At 39.3% G+C, this 27114-nt stretch overlaps 1 protein-coding gene across 4 annotated transcripts in view; it reads left to right on the forward strand.

Annotated features, from left to right (window-relative positions):
- The first annotated feature begins 250 nt into the window (after window positions 1-250).
- The window catches only part of CTNNA3 (catenin alpha 3), a 401940-nt gene continuing 375076 nt past the window's right edge, over window positions 251-27114 (forward strand). For 3 of the 4 annotated variants that reach the window (XM_062496191.1, XM_062496192.1, XM_062496194.1), the window contains exons 1-4: window positions 3478-3579; window positions 8595-8787; window positions 15641-15807; window positions 25223-25342. In XM_062496191.1, coding sequence (XP_062352175.1) covers window positions 3478-3579; window positions 8595-8787; window positions 15641-15807; window positions 25223-25342 — 582 coding nt within the window. Of the gene's footprint in view, window positions 276-3472; window positions 3580-8594; window positions 8788-15640; window positions 15808-25222; window positions 25343-27114 lie in introns of those variants that run through there. The other variant, XM_062496193.1, reaches the window with a different exon arrangement.

The raw sequence follows: 27114 nt of genomic DNA on the forward strand, positions 1-27114 counted from the left end.
AACTGTTCAAAACCTTTTCGGCTCTAAGCTTCTTTGCCACCCTTAGGCTCTGCTGTACAGCTTTAAGGATGCCCATCCCCCTGCCAGCCCTCCAGCAGCCGCTGTGTGCTGTCACTCATCCTGAAATACACTGGGGAGCTTGTCAGGCAGTGCCTTGCAGATGCCTCGGGAGCCCAATGGTGAGCCAAGGCAGTTGCACTGAAGTTCCTAACGCAAGGAAATTACATAGACAGTTGCTTTAGTGCTGAATATGGACCATATGTTTTCTAGGATAGGTGAGTGATACACTGTTGGCTTTCTAACAATCTAACAGGAAATGGATTCTGAAGTAAAGGTTTTCTAATTCATGCAGAATGTCTTTGGCTCTGCTTTCTGACACTTACTAGTTTATGTCTGTATACAATGTACTTACATATTCTAAAAAAAAGCTGCAGGTGCTGTGTTCACTTTGCATTGCGGATGGATATAGACTTCGGCTGTTTTTCCAGTGTCTTTTTCTTCTGACACCAAAAGACTCAATAATTTTGACATCTGATAGAAAGACAAAATTTTCCTTATCTTGAGGTTGGCAGAACTTGGTAGGAGTGTGCAGGTGGTTGCTTTTCTGGTTGTTCTGGAACACAACTGTATCTTGTGACACATGCTTAACATCCTAAGTGTTGTAAGAGCTGCTGGTGTACAGGGCTGAGATTGCCTCCTGGAAAGGTTAATATAACTGAGTGTGAGGTTATACAGCCTTTTACCAAAATATCTCACAGTTAAAGCCCCTGCTGTACTTAGGGGGGTGTTATATTGGAGCAGACAAACACATTAAAAAAAAAAAATAGAAGGCAGGATGTTGATTTTTCATTTTTTTTTTCCTGAGGCAAACATCAGATTTTGTCATCTTAAAGAATATGATATGGAAGGACAGAGGTTCACTTAGTAAGTGGAAATGCCAGAGAAAATCCCAGGAAGATCATTACTGGCTGTATATTTTTGTTTCTACCATCTCTTATCTTGGCCTTAATTAAAAAAAGGAATTAAAGAATCCAATTTAAATATTGATTAGCCAGTATGGTATATAACATTAAGGAGAGCCTAGTAAGCTAAAAAAAAGTAGTCACATTATCAAAATAATTTAAGATCTTGTAGTTTTTGCTGCATTGGCTTGCAAAACTGTTTCTATCTTTCTGCTTTAAGGAAGCTTCAGGAAGCATTAGAATTTTACTTAAATATTGCTGGAATCAGCAGGTGAGCCCTTAAGTGAGTTATTTATATCTTAGAATATAATTGAAATTTTCAGAGACAATAGTTTTTGCAATTGACTTTCAGTTGATGTTTTGTTATGGGCCTGACTCAAGGCTAAAAGCTATTATTGGCTTAACTGGCTTTTGAACTCAGAGCTCAAGCAAAGAATAAAAATGCTGATGTTAGACAATATGCTGAGAGTAAGAAACAAACAAGCAAAAAACACAGAACAACCCAGAAGAGGCAAAGTCATGACACATGGATTCACATTTTTTCTGACCTGCAAAAGTGGGGATTGGATTTGTAATACTTGCCAAGTTTGAGAGTGCTCTGTGGTGGTATTCTGGAGCATGGTGATCCTCTAGCAAGAGGAATTGATTTTAATTGCAGCTACATATTCATCTGCCAAAGTTTAGAAAAGACCTGATTGTTGCAGATAACGTGTAGCAGAGGAGATGGTGCTGTGAGAATGGAGAGCAAGCAGCAGAAAGGTTTAATTTCTGTTTTGAGTGAAGAAGGTGCTGACCCCCTTCTATGAAGGAGTTGTGGGGAAGCCACTGCAAGGTTAAAGCATGAGTGTGTCTGCAAAAAAATAACCTGGGTCAGCCAGTGGTTTCTTTAGGTGCCAGTAGAAGCACCAAGTGCTGCCTCCATCCTGTTTACCTGTCCCCTTGTCACTGATGTCTGTTTGGCCAGAAAAGAATTCACAGCACAGTTGACACCATCTGCTTGCAACTGTTGTGATGGACATTTCTAGAGTTCCCTTTCCATTCATATCTGTGGAAGGAAACTTTTTGTTTTGTTTTGTTTTTTTCTGGTCAGTCTTATCTCAAGTTTCTTTTTACTTTGTCTTTTGGCTCAGAATTAAAGCTGAAAAATCAGTTCATTCCATGTGCTGTCACCTGGCTGGATGCAGCTGAATTTGTGGGAGCTTAGGTCTGCTACTAGTATAGTTTGTAATTAAAGAAAAACTTGGCACTTGTGTCACCTTTAATAAGAATGGAATATTCTTTATATGCTTTATACCTTAATTCTTAAATTAATGCTTATGTTATCTTTGCTTGTAAGTGAAATGTGGGTAGCTCTCCAGATTAATTTTCCCCCCACTTGCTATAGAAACCCCAAACCTACTGTGTTGTATTAAATCAGTGCTAGGTTCACTGGAAGGTGACAATATATCTCTTCAGCCTGCACAATTGCAGTACCTTATTACTTTATTTTACAGCAGCAATGGTTGTAATAAGTCTTGCTTAAAAAGGACAGATATCCATTATTTGTGTATTTGAAGTCTTTCTTGGCTAAAAAGGCTTTGCCAAGCTGTGTTTTATGGGAAGTTATGTTACTGCAAAATTTAAAATGTCTTCTATTTTGGGGTGATAATCAGCTGCAATCCAACTAAAGCAGTTATAATTCTTTGTTGACACACACACACATTTCAGGCTAATGGCCTGAGCCATGGCCCAGTGAACTTGGTGAAAACTATTAATTCACATAAGTAGATTCTGCATCAAGTTCCTAATTAATGATTTTTTCACTTTAAAGACCTTACTTAGCTTTACTTCCATCTTATTGATTTCATTAATAGGCTTTCTCAACTTAATCTGTCTTGACACTTAAAAAATACTTGTTATTGCAGGGTATAAAATAACAAAATGTTGCACTCTTTCCTGCTGTTAATTTCCAGAAATTTAAAGTGCTGCTGTATGTGCTTAATATTCTTAAGGTGCTTATTATAACCCCTGTAATTTGGCACATGGGGTAAGATACAGATGTCGTGCACATGGTATTAACGTTTTTGTTTTGTGATAAATTCAGTTATGGAATTTCATATTTTTGCTTTGAAGCTCCTTTTTAGACTAGTGGAGGACTTCTGTTCAGTGGTATTCTAATTCAGTTATCCTTTTGGTATTTTTTTAACATGTAGTCAATGTAGAAATCTGTGAGTGAATATAGGGATTTATATGTACGTTAAGTCTATGATTTTACAGTTTATTGTTTAAGTCTATTAAGTCTATTAAGTTTATTATTTAAGTCTATTATTTTACAGTAGTTTAGTATCAATATATTTTTTTCACAATTTAGAAATGGAGAATTGGAAAAGTTAATTGTATGTCTTGAAATCCTAAACCTGATGTGAAGCAAGTTCATACTGACATAGGCAGTCTCTGGGCTCTGACAGAAGGCAGTGAGGCTTGTAGTCATGGTTAATTGGCTTATTGCACTTCTCTTGTTTTGTACCCAGGTGAAATGTCAGCCAAAGTGCCGAACATTAAACTGAAAATTGATCCTCAGAATCTGCAGATCCAGACATTTACTGTGGAGAAATTACTGGAGCCACTGATAATTCAGGTATTTTAGAGTTGCAGAAAGTAAGCTGGAAAAGCATAGAGGGAAGGGAATAAGAAGAACTTGGGCTAAGGATGTTATTCTGAAAGTCACTCCCACAGCTCTTCTGCACTTGCACTTTACCCTGGTTCAGGAGCTCTCCAGGGCTCTGCCTTCCAGATTTGTCATTCGTTTGGTCACTTCCAATGTTGCCATCCCGTCTGTCATAGTACATGCTGTGTGTTCTGGCTGGTCTCCTGCACAGTGGTATCTGGGAGATGCTTAAATGTAGAATGCACTGGGAATCCATTGGCAGTGTAATGAAATAACCAATTCTTTAAAAATAAAGTTGTATTTTCCCCATTTGAAACTTTGCCTCTCCGTTACTCATCTATTTTCTTTTATTAATTATTTGTTGTCATATTTGATTTTTTTTTTTTATTTTCCACTCTTTCTCATGTTTCCCTTCTGGAAGGTAGTTACTTTAAGAAAGTAACCTTTTCTTTTCTATCATGACTTCATGTCCAGCTATTATTAATTGAGCTACCTCTCTCTCATTTTATCTGCCTTTGTTTATTTATTTTTGCCTGGATGTGATTGATGGTGTAAAAACCCTCAGTTAGGAGGTCAGTGGTTTGTGGAAATTGTCAAGGATATGTGAATGGGTTATAAAATTGGCTTCAAAGTAGAAAGAATAGATGTCTTCATACATGAATTTAAAAACCTCTTGGAGATCAGTAGGTCAGACTGTGCTCAGGCAGCTGCAACACTCTGCATGTTTTTAGAGAAGGCAAAGAAAAGTAAATTTTGGGTGGAGTTTTGCAGGATGGAAGAAACCTGACAAAACAAAGAAAGTGCAGTTCCAGAATAAAACAAAAAAACCATCCATTTTTTTTTTCTCCCAGCTCTTCTCAACCATTGAAAATCTTGAGGCTTTCAAATTGGAAATACTTTGGTTCTAAGGGAAAATTTTGACTCTTTTCCCTTTCTTAAGCTTAATGTTTTGCTTGTTTCAGACCTGTGGAAGGAAAACTTAGGTTTTGAGTGGATTCTTTGAAAGAAAATGTTGAAAATATAAAAATAGGAATTAATGCTCATACTCAATGAGGGGTGATTGAGAGGCTGGAAAGGTAATAAATGAGAATTAATCTGTGATAAAAAAGAGAATCACAGATAAAAATGATGTTCTTGCCAGATTGACTTCAGGAACTGCTGCTTGGAATGCAGTTTAACTTTGAGATTTCTGTTGTAATTTATTTATTTAATAGTCTTGTAATACTGTGACAGGAAAGAAACAATGGAGGTGCTTGAGATTCTCTGAAGTCTGTCTTAGCCAGTTCTGCTGAGTGTTAGGGCAGTCATTACATTAACAGCTTCAGTATAGGAAAATATCGAGGCAAAACCAGCCTGAGAAGTAACTAAGGAGTAGTTGTGGAAATAGCAGCAAATGCATTAATTGCCCCTCTTCCCTGCTGTGCAATTGGCAGTGGTGATTACTATGAAACCCTGAAAATAGCCTAAAGCAACTGTTTGGTGTAAAGCCCTCTGTGAATCAGCAACTTCTCCATCCTTGGAATAAAACAGTGTCCCTAAATTGCCCTGGTGGTTTCCCTCTGACTCTGGCCTTTATTTGGTTCCAGGTATTTTGAGGGTGTTAGTTTTGAAAGGAAGGCTTCTCAGTCTAATTCTCAATCAGCACATTTGGCATATTAAAAAAGGCAGTTGCCAAAGTTAGCGTGGTTCAACTGACACAATGTGTAGAAAAAGCCCTGAGTTTTGGAGTCTCTTGGGTTACTGATGAACACAGGCAAGTCGAAAGGCTTGTGTTCCCACCTGTCATCCACACCAGACGTTTTCTCACGGGGAAAACACATCGTTGCCTTTAGTTTTGCATGTGGTGAGTTTGCCTTCTGCTCACTGGGTGGGATTACCCACTCCTTGTTTGTATGGGCAATACTTGGGATTTGAAACAGTGGGCAGGAGTTCTGATGTTGTCATTAGGTCACTAATGTTCATGTCTTGGTTTTCTGAAATGTCTAGAGATTGACATTTAGTTACAATGAACTACATTGTTAACAAAACCTGTTCTATGAGTGATGCTTAAAAATACTTTTTATATTAAGACAAAGGTGAGCCAAATATTATGGTGCTTAAGGTACCAAGACACTGCTTCCTGAACTACTGCATTATTAAGAGATTGTCTCTTAAGTGCTGTCCATAACTGAATATAGCATTGGAAGAACTGCTTCAGTTTCCTAGAAACTCAGTATTTGGCATAACCGTGGCCCCACAATAAACCCCATCCCTTCAGCCTATGAGTAATGGCAATAACAGGCAACAGCAGCACATTTCAGCTTTGTAAGTGTGGTGGCACATGGCTAGAAAATGGCTTAGAAACCCCTTGTGCCTTTAGCACAACTGTGCTGCTCCTACCAGGGTTGGAGTGGACAACCTGCTGTGCGTGGCAGCAAGAAGGTGTTCACAGATGGGAAATCCATGAGCAGGATTCATGGGGAAATGCTTTTCTATTATAGTGTTATCAGTGGCTGTGTATTCTGCCACTACAACACAAGCTCTGTTGACAGTGGCACACGGTATTAGTCTGTGGTTCAGTTCTTTCTGGCAAGATTGTATTAAGGTTTCACATTCCTCATTGGGGTTCTGTGTTAGAGAAATTCAGAGTAGTTTTTCTGTTTTCCATCATCTCCATGAGCAGAGATATCTATCAGATTTTGACTTGGATTTGAGGTCAGCTGCTGCCTCCAGTATTTCCTGACAGTGATGCTGAAGATGTAGGGTCTTACAGTCAAGGGTTTTCACCTGCAGGAATGATTATTTTTTTTATGCTTTTTCATTTGTTTTATTTCCTTTCTTCCTCAACATATCAATGAACAGTATATATAGAGTGATATTTTATGTAAAAAAAAAACTACAGTAAAAACCTGCAAAGTAGAATACATTATTTTCTAGTGAAATAGTGATTAAATTGTTAAAATTTAAAAAATACCTTTTATTTGATTTTTTTTTGGTCACTTCTGATTTTTGATGGTGTTTTATGCCTTTCTTATTGGAAGTATTAGCCTGTAATCTCTAACTCATTTTAAAGATATGGTCATTGAAACTGTCTTAAATATTGTAAAACTGACATTGGAGAGTTTGTAAAAATAAAAGATAAAGATTTTTATTCCCAGTGCATTCTCTACCAGCTGGCTGATTTATGTGCAATAAATAATTCTGTTTTCTTCCTTTGAGCCACAGTCAGAAAAATACCCAAGCCTTCTTTATCTTGAACAATCTGAGCCCGAGTTATTTATGTTGCTCTATCCTGTGTGACGTGCCAAAGCAGTTGATGTCAAGTGGATGGTCCTTTCTCACTCAGATTGCACATGAATGGTGCAGGGGTCAGGGCTTTTAAGTTTCACAGATGCGTTTATAGAAATGTTCCCCAGAGGATATTCCAGCTCTGTTCAGAAGTAATGATTCATGAAAAGCACTCAAGTGCATGAATTCATGGACAAGATCTGAAGGTGAGCTGAGGCAGATGTAGCACTGTACTACTCATGTTCTGGCAGAGAGAACAGGATAGGAGGATTAAAAAGCATCAGTGAACTTCATGAAAATAAGATGTACTTTCAAGTAACACTGTGGAATAATGTTTTGGGAATCTTTCTTTAGTATTACAGCTGAAGCAGTGCCTTAGAGAATAGGGTTTCAGAAATATTCTCTTGGGATGTGGAGGCTGTATTCAGATTATGAGGAGTGTAGAGTGGGATGGTCTATAAAAATAAGTTCTTTATGGATGATGAAGTGCATTGGTAAAAAAACAGTTTGGACTAAGCTGTAGTAAATCTAAATTCTGGGCAAATTGATGTACAGCTTTAATGTTGAGAGCACCCTGAAGAATTTGGAGATGTTGAGCTTGGCCACTGAGATACCCCTTTGGTAAGAAGAGAAAACATTTTGAAAGGGGTCTGTACTCATTTTGGGTATTTGTTCTGGGATACTTGCAAGCCTTATGCTGGAAGTATGGGAAGACCCAGCACTTCTGGGGACAAAGAACCTGTGGGTGCTGGCTGACAGCAGCTGAACGTGAGGCAGCGTGTGCCCAGGTGCTCAAGAAGGCCAGTGGGAGCCTGGCTTGTATCAGAAATGGTGTGGCCAGCAGGACCAGGGCAGTGATTGTGCAGTGCTGAGGCCACAACTTGAGTTCTGTGTTCAATTTTGGGCCCCTCATGACAGGAAGGACATTGAGGTGCTGGAGCCTGTCCAGAGAAGGGCAAAGGGGCTGGAGCACAGGACTTAGGAAGAGCAGCTGAGGGGACTCAGCTTGGAGAACAGGGGGCTCAGGAGTAACTTCTCACTCTGTGCAACTCCCTGCCATGAGGCTGTGGGGTCAGTCTCTTCTCCCAAGTAACAAGTGCTAGGAGAAGAGGAAATGGTCGCAAGTGGCACCAAGGAAAGATGAGATTGGGTATTAAGAAAAGTTCTTTCCCTGAAAGGAGTGTCAGGCATTGGAACAGGCTGCCAAAGGACATGGTGGAGTCGTTCTCTCAGGAAGTATTCAAAAGGCACGTGGATGTGGTGGTTTTAGGGACATACTTTACTGGTGCACTTGGCATTGATTGCTTGACAGCTGGACCTGATGATTTTGGAGGTCTTTTCCTACCTTAATGGTTCCATGATTCCTGCCTTGCTGAAGCCTCCTCAGATAGCACTGGTATTTTTTTATTGTATTACAAGCAGGTTTTAAAGCAGTCAGTGGTAGGAGTTGGCATCAGGGTTAATAGAACAGTGACATTTCTGTTAACTTTGCTTTGATACTACCGAAGGAAGGAAACAAAGATGGCACATATTGAGTAAAACTGCACCAGATTGAATTCAGTACTTTTGCCTATTCTTGATGTTTATGCTGTGCTTACCTGTCTCTAAAGCAGAGGGAATCTCTGCTTATTTTTAATTATATTCTATTTTTAAGAACAATATAAATTCACTTGTTGAACTTAAACCATTATTGTCTCTTTTGTTTCTTTTAAATGTAGGTTACAACGTTAGTGAACTGTCCACAGAATCCTTCTGGTAAGAAAAAGGGCCGTTCCAAAAGAGCTCGTGTCTTGCTTGCTTCTGTGGAAGAAGCCACTTGGAATCTGTTGGACAAGGGAGAAAAAATTGCCAAGGAAGCAGCTGTGTTTAAAGAGGAACTTCATGCAGCTCTTGCTGATGTGCGGAAAGAGAGTAAGTACATGGCAAACAACGCAGGCACCACGAGGAATTGGTTTAACCTTGCCTGGTGTCCAAGTGAAGCTGGCATTGGGAAATGCATTGTGCTGTGCAAATGTCTGAACTTGGGGCTGTCTAATCTTCTGTTCTGGCATACCACTTGTTAGGAGGTGAAGTGTGCAAGCTGGGCCCCATTGGGGAAAAATATGTATATCAGTGGAAGTTTTGTTGTTTGGAATGTGTTGTTTTCTTTTTTTTTTCTTTTCTTTTTATGAGGACAGAATGCCTTTTTGATAATTTTAGTGGCTGTTAAGCACAACTAAAACTTAATGTATATTTTAACTTCTTGAAAAGAACTGTTTACCTGAATCTCAGATTAAGGCCTTTTGGTTAAAAATTTAAAACCTAAAATCTTGCCTCTTTTGTGCATTAGTAAGGATTTAATTTGGGAAGGTATAATAGTCCAATGTGGAGCTATGTTTTGAGAGTAGGGGGAAGATGGATCCTTTCACCTTCTGTAAGAGTCATCCCTTCCTGATAGAGGAGCTCCTCTCAGGTGAGTTGTGTCATATTCTGTGTCCTCCTGACTTTATCTCTCCATTTTGAACCTGATTCCCAGGACTGGGCTAGTTTTTGTGATCTGCAGAGAATGTTGTAGCCATTTTCTTTCAAGCTCTCTCTTGTTTTCTTGAGTTTTGCTTTTCCCCATGGAAACTGGGAATATTTGGGTGAGCATGAAGGCCATGAGTCACATGACCAACATCCAGAATGTGTTCCTGCAGAAATCACAAGTTAAAGTTCATGTATATTTTAATGATATCATCCTGCCCTTACTAAAGATGGAACTTAATCAGGTTTTTCTTTAAATGTAAATTTATTTTATTTGATCATCTTGCACATGCAGCTGAGATGGTTTCTGAGTCACTGCTGTTGTTCAGGACAGTGATTACTTGCTTTTGGCTTCCTCTGAAGCCAGAGATGGCTGTGGTTTAGAGTTTGATCTATGCATATGGTATCTGAGATACCTTGAGGTCCTTTGTGATTAAAAGCGTTATGACCAGCAAGTATCACTGTTATCTGTCACATGGAGCAGCTGAGGCTCTTGCAAAATCATTCATTTTGGAGTACTCTTCCAATGTCAGCTCATCCATTACAGACTGATAACACAAGGTAAGAATAAAATATATAGTTTTATATTGATTTTTATACATAGAGAACTTGAAAATGTGAAATATTTTTATATTACTTATTGATTCTCAGCCAAGACCAGAGGTAACTACAAAAATAAATTATACATAAAGTAGATTATGTATACCTCATACATTCTAAAAGAAAGTTAAGTCCATGTTATCACCTATCATTATGCAATGATGTAGTGAGTGGTTACAGTCCATTGCCCTTCAAGGATTTGCCAAACTGCACAGGTTAGTTTTAAGAAATGTTGAAACAATTTAAAAAAAGGCAGCAGTTTCTTAATATTGCAGGTATTTTTAACCTTTGAAGCTGTACGCTATTTTCAATTTGTAGTATGCTACATCTTATGTAACTTCATTGCCTGTTACTCAGGGCACATTCTGCTGCTGTTAAACATCTCCTGTTATTTACTTCAAACTCTTTGAAGGGATGTGGCTCAACAGCCGTGACTGCATGCGGTCACCTGCCATGCATGTCATAGCATACAGTATTTAATTTTCTGTGGGCATTATTTCCTGTGGTGACTGGCAGGTACTTGCAGTAATGCAGTCTTAAGTTAATTAGGAAGCTTTGCATGTGGATACAGCTTGTATTTCCTGGATAATGGAATTTTGAAAAAATGTTTCAGATAATTTCACTCACATCAACTAAGCTCACATTTGTACAGTGAGATCTGGAAAGAATAAATACTGTCTCACCTCCTCTTGTGTTTTACCTTGTGTCACTTGCTGAACTTGTTCAGCTGGGGATGCAGCATGAGCATTAAACACTTAGTCCTTTTGAATGTCAATTGCCAGTGTGAAAATGCTCCTTCGTTACTTTTGGAGCTCATTAACTTGGGGCTCCTTTTAAACGAGTAATAGACTTTTTTCAGTCTGCTTCTGATAGTCCTATTCATAATAATGCTTTGGAGAGTAAAGGAGCAAATGAATGGGATAAAAATGAAGAGTAGGGGTAATGTTTGGTGTATTTAATTCATCTGTATGTGATTAATGATCTTCTGAAGTCACAACATGGGTATGGCTTTGCTGACTACAGCTTGCTCTTGGCATTGTCAGTAGATGATATTTTGGGGTCTCAAATTCAGTTGAATTCTGTTAGTGACCTTTGAAAGAAGGTGTTTCTATAAGGGATGACAGGCATGTTAACCTGGATAAATGCAGTGTCTGCTTCCTTTAACATCTGCAAAGTTTTACCAAAGATTTATAGGCTTGGAGCCAATAATTTTAATAGAGATTCTCCACACTTTTCTCTGTTTCCTCTCAAGCAAGTACTTTTTAAGGCCTATCCACATCTGGATACATTTTCTGGAACTCTGCAGAATGGGTCAGCAGGAAGGTGTGTGGGTGGTGGGCTGTATGCATCAGCCAGAAATCCGCTGGCCTAATAACTGAAGAACTGCCATGATTTCCTGTTGATCTGATTTGGTGAAGCTTTGTTAGAGGCTACTTATGTCCACAGTTTTATTCTAAACTAATGTAATAAACCCCAAAGTTAATATACTGAAAGACTCTCACTGAGAGATTTCATGTGCATGCAGCATTTCAAAAGATTGTCCTCTAATTCAGTGTTCTGGGGAATAGCTGACTGCTATGCAAAGGGTGTAAGGAGCATTGTTCAACCCTGAAATGCTTCTGACATGGAATAGTATCAGCCTTGAATTCATGTCCTGATTCTGAGATTTAATCAGTTTTAAGGCAAAACAGTGATGCTGTCCATGTGGTGAAATATTGTTGTAGAAATCTGAATTGAAGTCTAGCATTATCCTTAGGATGATGAGGTTTTGCATTTATGTCAAGGTGTGATGACTTACAGTTCTCAAACAGTTGCCTGGGCATAACTGAAATGTTTGGTATTTACTGCTATTGCTGACTGACTATATATAGTCACAAAGACAACAGTTGTTGTCTGCCTTGTTTCTATCTTTTGCAGTGTCAGTGTTTCTTGTGTTTAGCAGTTATCATGCTCAAGTGTGTTCCTAGATAAGCCTGTCATCACACAGAGCAGTGAATTGGAAGCAAGTTACTTGCTGGAGTTACATGTTGAGCCTTAAGTTACTCTTCAAAAGGAAATTCTGACCTATACTTTGATGTTTTGAATAGCCAAATGGAATGTCTTTTGATATTTAACAGGGGAGGCAAGAGTTTGATGGCAGGGAAAACACTACCATTTGCTGGCAAGAAATGGAGCTTACTTGAAAGGGCATTTACTAAAGGAAGGATATAGGGATCTTTTGTATTTTACCATGTTCTTATTTGTCCCTCCCCTCATCTTAAAAGTAAACTTAACTTTCTCCTCCTACATGGCTTCTGTTCTGGGAGGCAGAACTTAAATGGCTTAAAATAATCTGTGCTGTACACTCGTTTGATCAAACCAAGAGCAGATCCTCTGCAGAATAGCTTTTGACATCAGCATCACTGGATCAGGTGCCCCTGAGTGGGAAAGTAGAATGAAGAGGTGGATTTAAGGCATGCTGGGGATGTGTGGTGGCTCTGATTGCATGCTAGGAAGAACTGGATGAGATGGGGAAGTGGAACTTCCTAATATGCAGTGGTGAAATAGTTGCAATGCAACAGAATCCAGTGGTATCTGAGTGGAATAAGAGACTGTGTGGCAGGAGAGAAATGTCCTGTAACAGCTCCAGAAAGCTATTGTGAGAATCTGAGTTATCACAGTGTTGAATATTAGGAACATGCAGGAGGTATTGATCTGCTGTGCCCTGACACTGATAGTGTCACTGCAGCTGGCTGGCTGAAGCAGAATCCTTTTATTTGCTGAAGCAGATGGAGCTGGTATTTGTGGGAACAGAACAGGTGATTGCGCTGGTGACTTGTATTGTTCAATCTTTTTAGAAAGGGTAGGTTGATCTGTGCTGTGATGTGACCTTGACTCCCAACCTTCTCTGGTACTTATTCTGCTTAATGTGTTAGTTCATGCCTGCAGAATTTGAGGCTGCACGTGCTAGTGTAAGTAAGAGCTTATAAGTGCTCTGTTATTGGTGACACCCCATGTGGAATACTGCATTAATACTGTATTCAGCTCTGGGGCCCTCAGTGTAAGGAGGGCGTGGACCTGTTGGAGCCAGTCCAGAGGAGGCCATGAAGATGATCAGTGGAATTGAGCACCTCTCCTCTTAAAGGCAGGTTGGGAGAGCTGGGCTTGTTCAGCCTGTGGACAAGGCTCTGGGGAGACATTACCAGAGCCTCTCAGAACCCAAGGGGGACCTACAAGAGATCTGGAGAGGGACCTTCTACAAGTGGGAAAGGCTTTAAACTGACCGAGGGTGTTTTGGATTAGATGCTAGGAAGAAATTCTTCACTGTGAAAATGCTGAGGCGCTGGCACAGGGTGCCAGAGGAGCTGTGGCTGCTCCATCCCTGGAAGTGTCCAAGGCCAGGTTGGATGTGGTTTGGAGCCGCCTGGGATAGTGGAAAGGGGACTGAAACTAGCTGATCTTCGAGGTCCCTTCCAACCCAAAGAATTCTAGGATTCTGTATTGTAAACCATTGTGGGTTTTTTCTTGTTTGTTTGTATTTGTTCTCTCAAGTTTGAGACTGAAATGTTGGAAGTTCTTTCTACTTTGGTATGTCTGTCCCACCCCCCTTAGTAAATGAGCTCCTACTATTGTCAACTGTGTTTCTCTGGAGCTGTAAGGCCATCGGCCTCTAATAGTGCAGTTCGGGAGTGGGTGACAGGACTTTCTTGGCAGCAGTACCTCCTTGTGGGAGGACATAAGTATGCCATAAAATTCACTGCATTCCATGTGCTTCGCACTTCTGCAGTTAAAATTAAACAACTAGAGGAGAAAGCCGGTTGTAAATACAAATAGAAGAGAGAAACATGTGATGCTTGGATGAGATTTCAAAAGGAGGAAGAAAATCAAAGAAATAAAAGAAGAAAGCGTAATTTTGTTGATGTTTCCTAAAGCAGTGCAGAGCACTTGGCTGCTGGCAGTGTGATGCTGGGCACTGTCTCTGAGGGGTGCTCACTGCCTGCAGTCGGTGGCATGGCTGCAGTCTCTGTACATGCACAGCCTGGCAGGAGCTCTCAGCTGATTGCCAATAGGCAATCAGTTCACTTGTTTTTAGAGGCTTTTCATGTAAATTTTTATTTTTGGTGCTGGATAAAGTGTGTGAATCCTCTAACTTTTTAAAAACTTACGTGTGGCTGAGGAGTGTTTTTACATTTCCCTGTGCCTAAGCAGATTTTTGTAGGCACCTGTAAGTAACAGTCATTTGACACAGCAGTAGCTGTCAGTAGCTGATCAGCTGATGATAGAGCAGCATTTACTTTGGGAGTCATCTATCTGGGTGTGTTGAACAGAGTCTTGGGAATATCTGCCTGACAGTAATTGTGCAATAATGATGGATCCTGGCTTTGGTTCTTTGAATTGCTTTTTGTTTGATTGTCTAAAATAAATGAAATGCTATGAATACTGCTGTTTCTGTGAATTCCTGTTTGTGCCACTAAAGATATTTTTTGTGTTTCATTGTTTGTGACAAATGTAATTATGGAAGAATATCCACTTGATGAGAATTAAAATAAAAATAGATTAAATTGCATCAGACTGTCATGCTGTCTACTACAATTTAAGAAAGTTTTAACATCATGTTGTTGTTGGAGCTGTCGTTTTCTGCTGTTTGTACTTGTAGCTCCTGTCTGTCTAGCTTGCATCTCATGGCTCTATTTTAGGGTGATGATTTTATGTGTTCATCTGGCCATCCCAGCTTATGTCACACTCATTTCTAAGGGCTTGATCATATTCAGACCCTACTGACTTGTGTTTGCTCGCAGAATTGCAAAATGTTCAGGAGTGGAAGGGGCCTTTGAGGGCTGTCTGAGCCAGTGCCCCAGGTCAGGCAGGGCCAGCAGTCTGCCCAGGACCATGTCCAGTAGGGTTTTTAACATCTCCCAGGATGGAGACTCCACAGCTTTCCTGGTAAGCCTGTGCCACTGCTGAGTCACTCTCAGCAGTGAAGAAACATTTTCTGATGCTTACATGGAATCTCCTATGTGTCACTTTGTGCCCATTGCTTCTCCCCCTGTTGCTGGGCACCACTGAGGACAGTCTGGCTCCACTGCCTTTTCACCTCCCTTCAAGTATTTATGATGTTTGTCACTGTTGTCCATATTGTTGAATTTCATTTACCAAACCTCACAATGCAGAGCAGTACATTGCTGTCTACTGGCAGTCACTAGCTCCATGGCATAGATTTCACTTTATGACAGTCAGATGTTTGAGTGTATGAGGTTTTCATTCCATTAACTTATATTTGTAATGAGAAGAGCAATATTTCATTCCCTTCTGTGACCAGGAATTATTTAATAGCAAGGACACCAAAGTACATAGTAATATAACAAGTAGTGACTAGAAAGATTTAACAAAGCCCCTGGCTTTGTTGTGTACAGTTAAAGAGTAATAGTGTGAAGGCCAGGGGAATTATTTCAGAATTAAATGATGCTGTACAACAGAAAGGGAGCATCATGGAAGATGTGGAACATTAACCTGCACGATCTGTAATAATTGACCTTCATTTCAAGGCATTAGGGCAGAAGAGAGATCCCAGATTTATTGGCAATACTTGTGACTTGCCAAACAACTGACAGAGCTTTGATGGCTTCCTTTCCTCTGGATGTTGTGATCCAGCCTAAGGGAATTTGTGTTCCTTTTGCAGGTCAGGCCTTGCAGGTGTCAGCAGAGGCGTTCACCAGCGATCCCTGCTCCCTGCCCAGGAGGCAGGCTGTTGTCCCTGCAGCTCGCTCCCTGCTGGCCGCTGTCACCAGGCTCCTCATCCTGGCCGACATGGAGGACGTGGCCTATCTGCTGCAGCACCTGGCTGCGGTGAGTAAGGCTGTGCTCCCCTCAGGTTCCTCTGAGCCACAGCTGTGTCTGCTCAGGGCTCCTCCGCCGTGGAAAACTCTTTCTGCACTTGAGCCTTGCAGGTCTCATGCACGTAACGCCTGGGCGTGTGTGGATTCTAGATGGGATTTGTAAATGGACCAAAAAACCTCATCTACTGAAGTTCAGCATACTTGATCTATTTTTGGTTCCTTTCTTCCCACTAGTACTTTCAGTAATTTATGAGAGACTGATAAAAGCACAAATTTCTGTTGACTTGCTAATATTCAGGGCAGAGGTGAATAATCGGTGGCACCTCTCACAGTGCCTCATGCCACAAGAGAGCACAGTGACTTAGAGGACCATGTTGAAGCATGTTCGATTTGGTGTGGATGACAGAGTGAAAATTTGGCTCCAAATCAGAGTAGGAAAAGTATTTAATAATAAAACAATGTTGTGTGGGTTTCAATACTGGGCTTGAAAGGTCTGCCACTGACAAAATGCTAGAGATATTCTACAGGCTAAATGAGCACTGACCTGCAGAAGCTTCTCTGTTCTATATGTTTAAATTTGTCAGCTGTAATAGGAACGGCATATGTCTTTTGTACTGTTTGTGGAAAATTTTATTAGATTATTATATTTTTCATGGCAGTATCTTACATTTTTATTTTCATAATCATAGATGCTCTCTTCTTAGATGTATTGAGTATGTCTTACATGAGAGATCTAAAATTAGGTGGTGTTCCTTACTAGAGTTTCAGTATTTCTAAACAGATATCTAATTTACTTCATGTTTTCCATCTGAAAATGAAAACAAAATAGAACTGAAAATGGTGAAAGAATGCAGAGTATCATTCAGGAAAAACTCCAGCATTGCAAAGAGTGCCATTAATTTGTCATCTTCTTCCATACTCCCTCTTCATAGTAGGGAGAACTGAATTTGTAAATGAACCCTTAGAATAAATTAGTGTGGTATAACATTCTCAGTAATGCCTATGCAAAAAGACTTGCCCTAGCTCTTAGAGGAGAGGGTTACATTGTGCATATTTATTTAGTCTCTGCTCTGGCTGTTGAACTTGCCAACAGTGGTATTAGCTGTAATGGTGTCTTTTTATGTTGGCATCTAATCAGGAAATTGACTTAATGTAATTTCAACATATGCTATTGAACATCCCTCAGTTTTGAACAACTTTTGGTCACAGCTGACTGAACCAGATTTAAATATGGTTAAATATTTTGATGAATTGCAACTTGGCTCTATTCTAAGTGTTTAACTGAAATAATTATACTTTAAAACTCTCCTAGTAATTCAATTTTTCTTCAATACAGACTTGCTCCCACAAAAAGACATTGTATTCACGCAGTGTCAAGGTAGACCTTGTCTTTGCTGTATCAGCTGTAATATTCTTGGGTTTTGCAAGTTCATATGCCTTGAAAATCAACTCCTTTAAAGTTATTAGCTGTTTTTCTTTGCACTAGTTCTAAAACCTTAATGCTTCTACCATATTATCCTCTTCTTCAGACATGGGTGTTACAGCTGTTGTCATTTAAGAGATGGGAAATGTCATTGCTCTTTATGTCTCTGAGCACTATGATTTTCATGGGGTAGAATGAAGACATTAGAAAGGACTGACCCAAAATTAATTTGAAAAATTAAATGAAAGTAATAGTAGAATAAAAGACATAAAAATTCTAATCAAGGATCCTTTCTTTATTTGCATGTATGAAATGAAAGAATTTGGTTCAACATCATCAAAGAACTCTGTACAGTATTAGTGAGTTCTTGCTCAATATGTAAATATTTAATGGGGAATTTAAGTATCTAATATTTCTCAAACCCATTTATCAAAGAGTGCTGAGAGTTTTTGGTCTCGGTCACTCACTAAAATTAGTTAATTCCCACACTGACATTTAAAACTATACCTTTTTTTACTGACAGAATACACTCTGGATCATTAAACTTTAATTTCCTCAGTAACTTGGGAATAAAAATAGCAAGAAAACAAAGACAATGTGACTGGCCGTCATAGAAAGCCTCATCTACTGTTACCTGTCACATCTGCCTGATGATGTATATCTAGGAGAAAAGCATGAACCTAAGCTATCTCCTTCCAGTTTAGGTAGGCTCCAACAATATTGGTATTTGTACATTTTGCTTAGACTTAGGAGTGGTTTTGAATTCTGTGTAATAAAGTCTTCATATTAAGCAGTATGTAACACTGAAAATATTGGATATTTTTTGTCACAAAACCACTGGAACATGTTTCAAAACTAGAAGTAACAGGTGAGTTTGAAAGGATTAGATAATCCTGGCAGGGATTTCAAACCGAATGTTCAAAACCCTTAGCTTTGCGAAGAGGATATTAGCTTTTCTAGAAGATTTGCTAGTGAAGTGGAGAGAATTTTGGTTGTTTAATGAATTCTGTCAGATCTTCACTAAGCAAAGAGTGAATAAATGTGTGTGTAAATAATGCATACTAGATGCCAATACAAACTCTCAGTGACTGATCACATTCTGGCACAGAACACTTCTGGACACTTGTGGAATTCACAGTCCTATTAGACTGTGAGGGTGCAGTGCCAACAGGAAGATCCTTTTAGAATTTACTGAAAAAAAATAAAGTATATCACACTAAAAAGAAAGGTTTTCCTTGTTTAAACATCTTCTCTTAAAATTTTTTATAAAAGGTAAGAATTTAAATAAGTAGCTATCTGTGTCTGAGAAGTCAATAAAGAAACAGCTAAGTTGAGAGAAACGTGGTCAGACAAAGGGCTGTCTTGTGTTTTGCACTCTGATTCAGAGCTGTGTTAGCAGCTCATCCGTTATGGTTAGTAATGCTCAATATTATTTAATTAAGTGAATTAACATACTAATGGAATTGCTTAAATTTATTGATCAGAAGAGAACAGCAGGAAAGTAACAAGTATGTAGAATTTCATTCAAAGAGCATTGGCCGTCTGTCTTTCTCTAATGTTTCAGATCATGCTGAGCCAACATGTTTTATCTGCCTTTTTCCCCTTCATGTCATGCTTGTAGATTTACTGTGTAAGTCTCCTTATTTGTCATGAATGCCTCGGACACCGTGGTCTTTACAAAATGCTTACTTAGAATTATTTAAAACTCCTGCCAGGGAAAGAAAAAGAGAACAGCTAGAGATGAGCAACTTGTGAAATTGGGCCCTGTGAGCGTAGTGGTGTCTGTTCCTCCCTTTTCTGCAGAGTATTCATCAGCATTAAAAATGTTCTGAGCAAGAACTCAGTAGGGTTACATAGAATGAAAGAGGAAAGCCATCTTGGGCTGCCCTGTGCTTCAGGTTTAGGGGCTTGGTTCTACTCCCAGAACTGTGCTTAATTTAAGATCCAGATCCCTGTGTGGAGCCTTCCTACCCTCTGGCAGATAATTTTGGCATGTGGACTTGTGTGAGTCTTAGGTGGTGTAGCTGGTCACTAAACATTTCATTTTGGATTGGGGGGATGTGTTCTGCTCCCCATCCCTGTGCCCAGCTTCAGGTGGTTGGGTACCTGGAAAAGAGCTGGTCCTGCTCCTGAAGACTGAGACAGAAAAGGACCTTAGACTTTTCCTCTTTGTCACTGTTTCCCCAGCATCTGGTAAAGGATGGAGATTGTCCTTAGCCCTCCACTTGTTCGTAATGTGTTTATAGAAACCTTGTTTTTTTACAGCACTATCCAGATGAAATTCAGACTTCTTGACACCTTCCTTTGTTGGGCATGGGTCACTCCCATGGCAGGGGAACTTCTGGAGCATAGGGAGTATTGAGAAGGTGACAGGAGTCTTTGAGAGAAGATGGTTCATACTCCCATTTATTTTCTCATGAAACAGAGATTCCTGCTACCAATCAGAGGTTTGTCTGTGGTACGTGGTATGCAGCTGTCTGGAATCAGGGCTACAGTGTTTGTCATCACACTCTGCACATTATGTGGCACTCTGTGCTGTGCAGTAAATAGCAGAGGAAAAGCAGCTTCCAAAGAATTGCTCTTATGAGTTGGCTTTTTCAAAGTGAGCATCCTTTTGAGTGCAGCAGGAATCTGGATCCTCTTGACTGTTCCTTTGTAACTTATAAAAGTAAGTAATTGTCAAGCTGTGAGATGATAAATTCCTTATTGGACTGTTAAGTTGTAAACACAAACTTGGGGAGATCTGTAACATAAAGGTGGCTTGTAGCAGAGGTTAGTACAATGCTTGAAGTCATCAGAAGTACAACTGAGTGTGAGAAATCCATATTGTCTCTGGTGATGAAGTTGGAAGGTGGGATATTAGAAAAGCAGAGGCCTGTTTGAAATAATTGTTTGGACTGTGCAGATGCCTGCCTGCTCCAGTCAGTGACCAGGGTTCCATTGCAGTTGACCCTCTTTGAACCTGTCAGGGAAAGGACATTGCTAAAGACTTCCCTTAGGAGTGCCTGGTACTGTGTTTGGCCTCCACAGCAGCACACACTTACCACTCAAGTGCTGTGCTTATAGGAGAATAACATGAAAGTGATGTCCTGAAATTTCCTTCTCTGGAGTGCTAATATGGGAAGGCAAATTCTAGGCTGGGAAAGTAATCTTGGGGAAATTATCTTTCCCTGGCACATTATTTATTGGTAGTATAGCAACAAAATTGGTATAATGTAGAACAGCTTGTCTGATCAACAATTCAAGCATGCAGAGATCATTCTGATCTAGAGAAATTTATTTCATAACTCATTTGTGCTTTGAGAGGCAGAAATGAGGAAATGCATGCAAAACAAACAGTATCTGCTTTATCATTGAAGTGTACGTCTTCAGACCTTCTTAAAATGACAGCAAAATCATCTGATATATTCTGAATGGAAAAATCTGTTGAGCTGCTCTCATAAACCTCTCCAAAAGAGGCACATTGCCCATTCCATTACAGCAAAATATGAGAAGAGCAGTTTTTTCCTCTTAAGTGTGTGTTTTCAGTAATTGGAATTTAAGAGAGGTTGTGAATGGTTTTTTTTCCAACCATATCTCTGGAAAATTTAAATAGTACATTTAGTATAATTTAGTCTTTTAAAGAGCTAGTACCTTATAAAAACAAGAAGGTACTTTTTTTTCAGAGGATATATTCCTTATGTCAAAATGGGAGTAAAATTTGCTTCCTTTCCTTAATTCAACTCATATTAATCCATTTGAAAATAAGATAAATATTTTACCAATGGAAAAAATAGTTCAGTGCTACTGTACTGCCCTATGCAGTGGAACATGATAATATTGGTACTCTGAAATACAAATCCTCTTTGACTTATGCAGCTCTAGATGAATGAAAAAGAGACACTTCTCCTAATTCATGAATAAAAGAGTGGCTTTTTGTATCACAGGCCCTAAATCTGAACCAGCTGTGTAGAAGGAAACTACATAAAGGAACTGCAGCAGGCCTTCTGCTCACATCATCTTTGTGGAGTTGGACTCCCAGGCAAGTGACATTAAAGGAGTGTGGTCTGTCCAGTAGCATCATGCACAAATTGGAGAAGCAGGATCTGCTGTCCCCATCTTCCTTCCTGTTTATAGGGAGATTGTAAGGTGGTTACCAGGAATATGGCTTTGTACTCTGTATTTAATGATGTCACTTCCTGCATTTCTGAATTAAAAGCAGTGAAGCACTTTGCACTGCATGTTTATAATCTCATAATTCTGTGTCCTGGCCTCCTGCTTAGCTGTTAAGGTGTTAATTTTCAGGGCTTGTATTGAAGATGAAACATAGTAAATTTTGGCTTAAGCAGTATTAAAATTGTAGTATGATTAGTTAGTTTAATATTATTTCCTTTTGAAATGTACATCCACTCTGTCTCAGCCTCTTTTCTTTGATCTCATTGCCTTTTTGTTAGGTATGACAGCAGAGCAGAAGTTCCAAGGCTCGTGAAAGTGGGTAGAGGATAGTGGAGTAAACTCTCAAAAATGCTATGTCAAGAGTTCATAAAGACAGCAGAGGATTCTCAGCTGTTGATATGCTTTACTGCAGGAGGAATTTGAGCCAGAGCTCACCTCTTACCTTTGACATTTCAGTGTTTAAGATGTGAGACCACAGGAATTACAGTCATATTTACTGATCATATAAACCATGGTCAGTATCGGAGGGGAGGCTGCAGCACTTTACCTTGCACTAATCTGGAACATCATACTTCCAAGGAAGCTGTGTTGTAACACCCTTCTGGCCTGCCCACATTTGTGATCCTCATCACTTTCAGAGTTCTGATGGTATTTGTTTTGTGATACCTAAAATGGGACAGGGAGTTGCTTCACTTAGTTGAAGCATTCTCTGTGTATTGATTTCCAATCAGATGAGCACAGAGCTTTCATTCTGTCATGTCTTGATGGTGCCTGCTCAGGACACTGGGGCTGCTGTGTTATCCACCTTGCATTTTAGGGCCAGGATGCTGGGCTGTGGTTCTGCATCTGGTGGGTTTGGGATTTCCTGTGAAAGGAATACTGTGATATTAGTGCAATGAAGTCATGCTCTTCTCTTTAAGGTACAAAATTGTCCATGCACTGTCTGCTCTGAAGTTATCTGTGGTAACTTGAAAAAACAGGAGCAGCTCTGATAAAAATCATAGATAGGATTTTATCACAGGGGCAAAAATCAGTCCAGTTAGCTACCTAGCAGTGCCACTGAGACCAGAAATAGTAAAGGAATGCTACTTCTCAGATTCCAGAAACTGTTCAAAGTACTTTGAAAACATGACAGGCAGAAAGCTTCTGTGAATCTCTTATGATTATTTATATTTGGCTATTGATAAGAGAAAAAAAAAGTCAGCAATTCTTATACTTCTTTTTGCCTCTAGACAGGAGAGATGAGAGAGGGTTTTTATACCACTAACCCCAAAATGCTGGTTTACACTGGTAGAAGTACAATGCAGAAAGATCCAGATGTAATTTTAAGTTCAACACATGTGCTGATAACTTTTGTATGTCCAAGGCACAGTTTTCTGATTACCTGCTCAAGGCAGTGGAAAGACCATATCTATGCTTTCTTAAAATTGCTTGGTTTGTTTTTGATATATTTTAAGTCACATTTTTAAAAAGTGTTTCTCCCTTGCATCTAAATACAGATGTGGATGTTCTGGCAGTTATCCATCAATTTTATTGAAGCATGTTGCCCTTATACATTTAGTTTGTATTTGCTCATGCTCTCATGCTGCTTCTTACATATCTTTCCAGAGAGCCAAATGCATTATTGATGTTTGGATTGCTGCAGGACATAAGGAAACTGAGTGAAGTTGCTAGCAGAGCTCCTGCTAATGAAGAACTGAAGCTGTGGGATTAAGTACATCCTTTAAAGAATTATGCCAATCCTACAACTCTATTGTAGTCTAACATGTCGATGATTAGCTAAAAAAAAAAAACGCCCCCCAAAAAAGATGCCTCAAGAAAAGACTACCTGATGTTTGTTTGTTTATTTATTTATTTATTTATTTATTTATTTAGTGAGTTTGGGAATCATTGGAGACCTTACCCTGTATTATTCAATTCCACAGCAGGATGCAACAGCTCTGGGCTAAGTTGTGGAAAAATATGTCATGGTTTGAAGCAGAAGGTGCATGATGAACTTGCCAGAGGCATTCTGAGCAGTTTCTTACACACTTGAAAAAAAGCAAGGACTGTGGAGTGCTTTTGGTCACCTTAAGCTGAACTTAGGTCTTGTTTGCAAATATTGTAATTAAGTTCCTTCCAGATGAGGGGTTATTAGCCAGGAGTGGGAATTGATGAAAGCAAATACTGCAAATACAAGGCTTTCAGATCAGCTCTGGAACAGAGATAAAATCTGAAAACAACAAATCTTACAAAAATTGGAAGATAATGAAGTCAAACAGAAAAAAATGGAGAATACTGCATGTCTTAGCATGTGTGTTCTGTCAGCCATGTCAGTACAGAATTCAGGAACATATACTTTGGGTGAGAAAGTTTTATTTTATTTTTTGCTCACAAACATTTTAAATGCAACAAGAAAATCTCCAGCTAATCTCTAGTAATGCTGAATGAGGTAGAGTAAGATAAATTACAAATAGGTAAAAACACTGCCTTGACCTGCCTCTTGGTTGTGAGAGCAGTGAGACTGAAATAAAGGCTGCAGAGTGGCAAACAAGAACTTGCCTGAAGGTTCCAGGCATGTTGTAGTAAATTTTCAGTGGAAATCCACTGCTGCTGCTTATTATCCCCAGGGAGAAGTGCCTGGGGGCTGTTCAGCATCAGGTACAGCTTGGGCTTGAGCTCAGTCACATGTTCAGGAATGGGGCTCTGGAGCACTCCATGTCCTTGATCAGCACTGGCTGTCAGTTGTGTTGTCAGCTTCTTAAAGAGGGACACAAGATGAGTGGAAGGTTTGGCTTTATTTTTATTTTTTTTTAATTTTTATTTTTTTCCTTCTACTCCTGTGGTTCATTATTCCAATTCAGTGGCTGTAGTTTAAGCAAAGGTATAGAGGAATGTGGGCTGTAGATACTACAGAAGTGCTTGGTTTTCCAGAACTGACTGGAAAGCAGGCCATTGCCTCATTCCCTGGGCACTGGTTCCACAGGTGAGCTTCACCTACAGACTCTGGAACTGCAGTAGGCTAAGTCAATATTTTGGAAGGATTTACAAGCATGTAGTTCTTCCTGATTATATCAGTGTAAATACATGTTTATAGACTTGCTTCTGATGGTGATCACAGTGATAACAAAATACGACTGAGCTACCTGCAGCTTTGCAGCAGCCACATGCTCAGTGGGGGAAGAAGAACATTTCCAGCTGGGAAAACAGCAGGTCAGAGGAGAAGGCTCATGATTTCCTGAAGGTAGCAATTGGAATCTGGACCTCCAGTTCTCTGACACAAATTTTAACCTTTCTGTTACAGTTCCTACAGCTGGGCTGGTGTTGTGCATCTCTGAAAAATACCAGTCCTATTTTTAATGATAGTGTATGCATGAAAGAAGTTCTAAATTGAAAAGTAAGGTCTATAATGAAGTATAATTGAAGTTTTCACAGTTTTCATGCAGAATGTGAGCACATTGCCCAAGGTGATTATCCGGTCTTAAATTACTCTTAAGTAAATTAACTTGGTAGGAAGCACCCTGTGATTTCTAAGTTCTACTGTTAAGCTTGATAGAACGAGTTCATGGCCTGTATAAAGTTGCATACACTTTTCTTAGTTGAAAAGAAGATATTTAAATCTATGTGAATATATTACTTCCTGGAACTTGGCATAGAAAAAGAACTCGCCTTTAGAGATTGATTGCCTGTGTTTTGTCTGATGCATGAAATTAGAGGACTTCATTTAATGTGGAAGGTTAGAGGTGACAAAACTCAATAGCCTTAGCATTTAGTAGAAAATAATTGTAATACAGAGTGAGACACAGGAACTGTATGAATGATAATTTTTCTAAATTATTTTTTAATTTTTTTTAATTTCCCCTCACAGTTTCAAAGAACATTTGAATCTTTAAGAAATGTATCCAGTAAATCTGATCTACAGAAAACCTACCAAAAGTTTCAAAAAGATCTGGAAAATCTTGATTACTTGGCATACAAACGTCAGCAGGTAAGACCACGGGAGCTTGTAAGAAGGCAGAATGCTGGGCATCACCAGGGTGGGTGGTGAAGCTGCTGTGTTTGATGGAGTTACGGTTCTGTCAGTTGGGTTTTGTGCTCTCTGCAGTGCCAGGTAAGGCAGCAGGTTGGGGGGACAGGTCTACTTAGTGCATGTGATGCTGGGCTGCAGCATCTCCTCAGCAGAGGGGAGCACAGGAAAGACAAGTAAGTGAGATTCAGCAGACATTAGAAGTTGCACTAACAGGAATTTCCTAAATGGAAGTGTATAGAAGTACTATTTGCAATCTTTTACTTGAAAAGTTAACCAAACTCACATAAGTTAATGGAATCCAATACTTCCTGTGCATGCAAACCACTAATTTTTTCTTCTTTAGAAATTAATTTATGAGGTTAATATGCATCAAACTTGAAAGTGCACATGGTCTTTGAGTTGTGTTTGCAAGATCAAGGTTACATTGAATTGTTAACAAGTGTTTAATGTCGGATATTCTGTCACTTATACATAGCTTATGTGAAAATATCAGCGCTCATTATGGGTATTCACTATGTTTTTCTCTTGATGATAAAATAAGACTTTATCTCTTCCAGAGCACAGGGTAAAAAGCGGCAACATTTTTATGTGGAGGTTGTTGTGGTTTGTGTTTTCCTGAATTCTGTCACTTGGTGTCAGTGTTGTCAAACAGTTCATGTACTTGGGGCAGATCACTTGCAGCTGTTTATGTCGGGTAATTGATTAGATTACCTGTGTCTTAGTTAATTTGTGTTGTTTATCTGAGCAGTAGTTATGTGGTTATGGTGAGGAGTGTTTTACCTGCTGGTTGATACTGAGATTTTCATTTTAGTAGAACACTGGAGAATCTGCAGTGAGGGATTTGAAAAGTGCACGTATGTATTTAGTGTAGAAGATGCTTTGAATTTTGTCCTGCTTTAGCAATATTTTTGTGAAAAGATTGAGAATTGGTTGGATTGCTGTGCAAAAATCACTGACCTGATTTGGGAGTGAAGCAGGTGTAAGTTTGGGATGTGTTTGTGAGGTGTGCACATTTAATTGATAACAGTTTATATGCACTTGTGTTAGGTTAGGGGCATATTCCTAGTCCCTCTGGCAGAATACTGAGTAACTGCATCTGTTTGGAGACAAATGTTTGTATATGATCTGAGTATGAATCCATTGGTGGTAAAATAAGTGGTTTATCTGCTGAAAGAAGTGAATGTTGGTTTTGAAAGAAATATAGTTACCTGCTTCTGTACCTTTTTCTTCAGACATGAGCCTTGAAGTGCAATATACTTCTGTATACTTCTTCAGTGGCAAAGTTTACAGGACAGATAGGAAACCAAAGCTATGCTTTTTAAAGTATGTTCAAAATGTCCCACATTGACTCTGATTAATAAATTATATAGATAAAATTCTACGAGTGGTAGCAGTATACAAGTGGCAAACTTGTTTGGGGTGATGGTTGGGCTGCATCCACTAGAGGAATTCCTTTGGGTTGAGAGTCTCTATTTATAAATAGACTCTATTTATAAATGGCCAGGCTGCCATTTTGAAATGTGCTGGGAGACATCTGTTTCTGGGAAATGTAGATTTTCTTTCTTGTCCAGGAGATAGTCTGGCAATTCCTTTGAGTTGAAACAAGTTTTTAATTTCCTTCATAGTGTCACATCTCTGAAATTTGACAAAAAACAATAGCTACATGCCACAATGAGTATTAAAACTTGTTCTCTTGCTCTGTGACTTCAGGCAGTTTTTCAATAAAAGCA

This window comes from Cinclus cinclus, chromosome 7, assembly GCF_963662255.1.
Source record: "Cinclus cinclus chromosome 7, bCinCin1.1, whole genome shotgun sequence".
NCBI lineage: Eukaryota > Metazoa > Chordata > Aves > Passeriformes > Cinclidae > Cinclus > Cinclus cinclus.